The sequence below is a fragment of the Protomyctophum parallelum genome (genome assembly GCF_964188405.1).
Source record: "Protomyctophum parallelum genome assembly, chromosome: 17".
Lineage (NCBI taxonomy): Eukaryota > Metazoa > Chordata > Actinopteri > Myctophiformes > Myctophidae > Protomyctophum > Protomyctophum parallelum.
In genome coordinates, this window is record NC_139719.1 from 26,771,213 (window position 1) to 26,777,627 (window position 6,415).

The following is a 6,415-nucleotide window of genomic DNA, read 5'->3' on the forward strand; positions in this document are numbered from 1 at the left end:
TCCCGCTTAGCGGAGAGTGTGGTGTGGTAGAGGACATCTCCCCGAACGTGTGGGTATGTCCAGATAGTTGCCTCGCGGAGGCCTCTTTGTCCAGTGTCCATTCTGGGTCCGGAAACGGTACTTTTTTCAGCGTTGACCACAGTAGAAGGTCTGCTGCTGTGAATTTTACACCTCTCCCGCTTAGCGGAGAGTGGGGTGTGGTACAGGACATCTCCCCGAACGCGTGGGTATGTCCAGATAGTTGCCTCGCGGAGCCGTCTTTTGTCCAGTGTCCATTCTGGGTCCGGAAACGGTACTTTTTGTCAGCCTTGACCCCAGTAGAAGGTCTGCTGCTGTGAATTTTACACCTCTCCCGCTTAGCGGAGAGTGTGGTGTGGTAGAGGACATCTCCCCGAACGTGTGGGTATGTCCAGATAGTTGCCTCGCGGAGGCCTCTTTGTCCAGTGTCCATTCTGGGTCCGGAAACGGTACTTTTTGTCAGCATTGACCCCAGTAGAAGGTCTGCTGCTGTGAATTTTACACCTCTCCCGCTTAGCGGAGAGTGGGGTGTGGTACAGGACATCTCCCCGAACGCGTGGGTATGTCCAGATAGTTGCCTCGCGGAGCCGTCTTTTGTCCAGTGTCCATTCTGGGTCGAAAAGTAGGTGATATAACTTTTTACACATTTGACAAAAGGCCTTTAAAATATCTAGATTAATACTCTGATGCAATAATTTAAAATGTGTATGCTTTGTGTCGATCAGTTTATGAATTCTAGCTGATTTAGTCTTTTGTCAGGAAGACGACAGTCACAGACTCTTATTTCTCCAATGGAATGTACCCCCCACACAAATCAACCAACTGTTGGAGATGACGGTGGAGGATGTTCAGTTGTAAGTTGCTCAAGAAAGATCACTATGATTAGTCAGTTGCTTGTCTCCAGTTTACTCTTTACTGTACCCATATTCAACATAAATAATGTTATGCGATAGCTCAATATTAGAATACAAAGAGCTCATAGCTACCTATGATCCTAAGTGTTGGACTTGTACAATCCCAAATAGGCCTAATATTTCGATTAACATAAAAATTAACAATTAACATAAAAAACCAACTTCCACATTGAATATTTCTGATCTTGTGTGTGTCCACTATCAGGCAATTTGAGGCCATCTTCAACTATAGGAACCAGCGGACCTGTATGAAAGAAGCTGCTCTGCTGGACTACTATGTTTCTGGATTCTGGTGGGCCAAAGAAGCCAACTTCAGCTCTACACAGCTGTCCTTCACTATGGCTGTGCTGCAAATGATGCTGGACAACATGAGAGGTAAGTAAGTGAAACAGCAGGCTGACACAGAGACAGACAGGGAAGCCATGCAGGCAGGTTTGGCACATCGGTTGTGACAGATTGTGGGACAGAGAGACAGCCCACAGAGATCAGGAACACAGGCAGGCAATGTGGCAGAGCAGACAGATACCAAAATAGAGTCAGTCAGGTAAAACAGAAAATATTTGTTTCATTTTTTTTAAGTGATTAAAGTAACTATAAAGGGCAAAGTCAAATTATGCCTCCATAGAAATGTGTGCTGAATTGTCATTCCAGAGAAGCACACTTCTTTTCTTGATAACTGGGATGGGTTTGCCAAGGCGTTGGAAGCAGCACGACGGTATGCTGCCTCAGATGGTGATGTCAATCCACTACTGGACGAAGAACAAGCCATTGCACTCACAGACTACCTCAAAAACAGGTAATGATATATCCCAAAATGGTTTTATTCTGTAATAAGCATTCTTATGGCTCCCTTCTACTTTTGTTTCTAAAAGCCACCTAGACCCCTATAACGTTCCACACTAGGTGGCAATATTCTTTTGACCATTGAAACAAAACAAATAACTGTCTCTAATAAGCATCTTGACCAAGTTTCATTGACTCCAAGCCTAAAAAGTGGGTCATTAAATTATTAGATTTCCGAGCTAGCACCAAAGTAAATTATGTGTAAGGTGGAAAACACTATAGCCTAGCATGTGTGTAGTTTGTCGAGTACATATCACACAAACACCACACTTTAGTCTTTTTCAGAACTACAGGCTGTATGAGTTTCTCTTCACTAAACCCAGAGAGGAAATACTGATTGGTATGGAGGTGAGTCAGCTAAGCTAAACTCTCAACATTGGGTCCAAATGGAAATGTACGGGTCTGTAACTCTGCGAGTACACTCTCAGAGTTAAATGAACACTGGGCACCCGAACCAGACATTGAATAACGGTGTATGTTGTCCTGTGTTCCAGAGGACTATTGACGTGATTAGTAGTGAGGATGCTGGCGCTCCATTGGAGGAAGGCATGTCAGCTGACCTCTATTTCCACCATCTGGCACCGCCTCCTATCCAAGAATATGAACAGGTGATGGACGGATGGATGGATGGATGAAATAAATTGATATTTCAATGGATAGAACACATCTAATATGATATGGATTATTACTGAATATATTGGTGGAAGGGTTAGATATTAATGATATAATCACGGATTATATCGGATTTGTTCATCTGAATGCATGGATAGTAAGATAATAGAGTGAATGGATGTTCGAATGAATGGATACGTAAATACGAAGTTGCATGAATGAATGGATTATGGTCTGGAAGCATATTTTGGTTTTGAATCCATGTTGAATTAATGGGCAAATTAATGGGAAAATTGTTGAGATATAGATACTTTTGAAAATGAAAATCTAAATTCCATAACATACTGGAAAATGCATTTAAATGCTGGCTCAAAATACAATACTTATCAAAAGTTTAAACTTGCTATTTCTCATCTGGCCACTGGTGGGCACTGTCTGCCTTTGGAACAATATGTTGTCAGCATCACAGACCTCAGCTTCTATTACTCTGCATTACAACATGCAATGCAAAAGGCATCCAGTCAGCTTATTGTCTGGTGCACTCACTGCACTGCCACCTAGAGACTGAGCTGGCTAAATCCATAATTTACGGTAATACATGTTTGACTTTTATTGCTCTAATGTGGATGGCATCCTGTGTACAGCATAGCCCTCACACTGAGGGTTAATGGGCTCCGATTCCACTGGGGCAACCCATAGCATTAAAAACAATATTTTGAGAAAGCACCCATCACATAATTATATTATATTGATTGGTGCTTTCTCAAAATATGTTTTTCAAAATTATATTATGAAATGGAGGAACGACTTGCAGTTTTATACAGAAGACCACACATACAGTAACAGTATAAACATTGGACCCGATTTCAAAACAGATATTCACCGGTGAGGTTTTGCCCCCATACAGGCGAACCAGGAAGAGACAGGAGAGACACAGCAGAATGTGTACCAACACCCTGGAAGTGATGTGGAGGACAAGCAGGGAGAGAGTGCTGCTGCATATTCCACCCAGGAGGTGAAGGAGGTGCTGGCAGAGGTGACCAAAGACATGTTGGGACGCCTACAGGTACTCCTCTACCATAAAAGGCTCCTTATGTCCCACCATGGGATTCAAACCCTGGTCCCCCACAAGAGAGACCACATTTGTACCACTTTGGGCAATATCCACTGGCAGTGGTAGAAAGTAACTAAGTCGGCTAAGGGCTAATATTTACTCAAGTACTGTACTGTAAAGTTTCCAAGTATTTCCAATTTTCAGTACTTTTATGTGCTATTTTCAAAACCTTTTTATACATTTGAAAACTTGCGAAATGGGACATTCTGCATAATGAGTACTTTAAGTAAATTTTGATACCAATACTTTTGTACTTTTATACTTATAAATATATATATATATATAAAGTAATTGATATACTTGTACTTGAGTATTTCTACATTGCAGTATTGATACTGTTTCTTAAATAATGTGAGTAGTTTTTCCACCACTGGGCAACTACAGGAGATATTGCAATTATGAGCTTCAAGCAGTACTACTTGTCAACCAGTAGGTGTCCTACCCGACACCATTTCTCAATGGAAGAGATTATGGGGTGAACAAACACCTCCAGCCACAGCAGATGTGCTAGTTATACTTTACTAATACTATATCATAGAGATTGGTTAAAATTACATGTATTAAATTAAATCAGTTCCAGATTGCAGTTTTAAAGTCAGGTTGGTTTGGAAAATATAAGTTGGCATTAATATTCACACACACACACACACACACACACACACACACACACACACACACACACACACACACACACACACACACACACACACTACCAAAGAGATTTGGTAGATGGAATAATTTGCTATATGTTGAAAAATGTTGAAAATGGTTAAAAGAGGGCACTTGGCTTCAGAAGTCAGGGAAAGCAGATACTGAAGCCAAGTTATCTTTTCTTTTCTGTTTTGATGGTGGTGGTAGTGGTAGTGGTGGGGCTACCCATTTGATTCCATTTGTCTTTAAGAGCTTTGGGTATAGTAAAGTGTTTCTGAGGTGGGATCTGTGGGGATAGAGGCCTGAAGACTCTTCATGATACCATTAAGCCGTACACAACACTCAATAAAAACGAAAAACTCAATTGCATGTAATTATACAATCATTACGCCAAGCATGAAGGGTGATATTATTCTGTAAAGTGCCATAGCTGCCAGTATAGGCAGCCTCCTGTCAGTGCATGACAGATCCGCTCCACAGGCACACAACAATCTTAATAGTAAGTAACCCTATAGCTCTGTTTTTCACTACTTGTCCTCACAAGTCGTCCGCATTTGGTATCTCTTGTGGAGTTGGTTAGGATTGGCTCTTATAAGGGATCATGTTGTTTTCAAAGCATGACTGGTATTTATTGTGCTTTTAATAAGCCCGCAGGGAAATCTAATAGCAAGGAGAGACCGAAATAAAGGGGAGATAAACCAAATAGAGAGAGATTGTTATTAGCAGAGATACTGTAGAGGGAAAAGAGAGAGAGAAAGGGGTAGATTTATTATAAATACATTGGTGGGAAATGCCGAAGACAAAACAGACAGACAGGGAGAGAGAGACAGAGAGAATAAGAAAGGACTGATAAAGTCCTGAACAGCTGCAGAGTGAGTGTTATGTTTCTCTTAATAAGTGAATAACTGTCTAGTAATGTGAAACCATCCATCTCAAAAAAGTTCAAACACATGCACATACACTGGTTCTTAACAACTTTATCCCTATATACTTAGTTGACTGGGTTCCCCCAGAGCTCTATACTAGGTCCGTTCCCTTTTTCCCTGTACACCACCACATGTCTTCACCAAAAATAGCAGATGTACAAGCTCACAACCTGTCTCATTGTTGTGATGTGTTGTGAGCTTAGACCTGCTATTTCCGCTGAATGTTTTTTCCCTATTATGACATGTCATTCCCAGAATAGGGACGAACGCTAGGGTTCAAGTGGTTAAGCCTGATCTATACTTTGTTGTGTTTGGTGTCGCGCGCCGAAACTAGTTCACATTTTGTAGAGCTTTGTAGATTGGCTAGTTTCGGTGCGCAACTAATTCTTCTGCACACGCACACACTCATTTGAAATATAATTGTGTGTTTTCCAGTGGGTATAAATCAGTCATAACTCAAATCCTAACCCCTAAACCTAACCTCTAAATGTTTTTTCCTAATTGTAAGTAAGCCTAATTCCCCACATCTTTTTTTAACCATAAAACAAACATTTATCTTGTGAGGAGTCTGAGGACCAGGACAATGGTCCTCTCAATGTCTATTTCTCAAATTCTACTATAGGCCTACTTCTGGAGACATTGGCCCTCACAAGTATAGTAATACAAACACACACACATACACACACACACACACACACACACACATGCACGCACACTCACAGTCTCACTCACACACGTTCACTGGGACCGATTATCAGCCGTCTCCCAGCAGGCCAACAACTGCTATTTCTATCTGCCCCCTGTTCCTGACAGGGTCATTTACTCCCACTCATTTAGCTCTTGCATATGTCACATGACATGCTGAAAGAACATGGAGAGATAGCTAACACAATATGCAATATCACTTATGAAGCATGATGAGGCATCACAGTCACAAGTAGGAGTTGTTGAAGGAGGATGAGAGACAGAATACAGTGGCATTAGGTGGGGGGGGGGGGGGGGAGAGAGTAGTAGCAGTAGTAGAGGAACAATTTTTAATACTAACTAAAAGTGTGGTTGCCACAATCGCTAATATAGGCCCCTCCCACTCATTTTGCTAGCCAATTACAATGTCACGTGTAAGTGACCCCTGTGGGATTTATCCCCCCCCCCCCCCCCCCCCCCCCATTTCACACATTCTCACAATTTTTTGTGATTCAAATTTGATTCAAATTTGGGGTGGATTGGACCTTTGGTTCATTATTTGTGGCATTTTTTGTAAAATAGGCCCCTACCAACTAACTTTGGAAGCCGATTACGGCCAAACGATACACACTATCATTATGATGATAATGATG

At 41.6% G+C, this 6,415-nt stretch overlaps 1 protein-coding gene across 1 annotated transcript in view; it reads left to right on the top strand.

The window, feature by feature from the left end:
* Nucleotides 1-849: 849 nt before the first annotated feature.
* cabcoco1 (ciliary associated calcium binding coiled-coil 1) overlaps nt 850-6,415 on the top strand; it is a gene marked incomplete at its 5' end in the record, with an annotated part of 7,572 nt that continues 2,006 nt past the window's right edge. Inside the window, 6 exons of the mRNA XM_083787539.1 lie at nt 850-872; nt 1,138-1,307; nt 1,584-1,728; nt 2,051-2,123; nt 2,270-2,383; nt 3,295-3,453. Coding sequence (XP_083643665.1) covers nt 850-872; nt 1,138-1,307; nt 1,584-1,728; nt 2,051-2,123; nt 2,270-2,383; nt 3,295-3,453 — 684 coding nt within the window. The remainder of the gene's footprint in view (nt 873-1,137; nt 1,308-1,583; nt 1,729-2,050; nt 2,124-2,269; nt 2,384-3,294; nt 3,454-6,415) is intronic.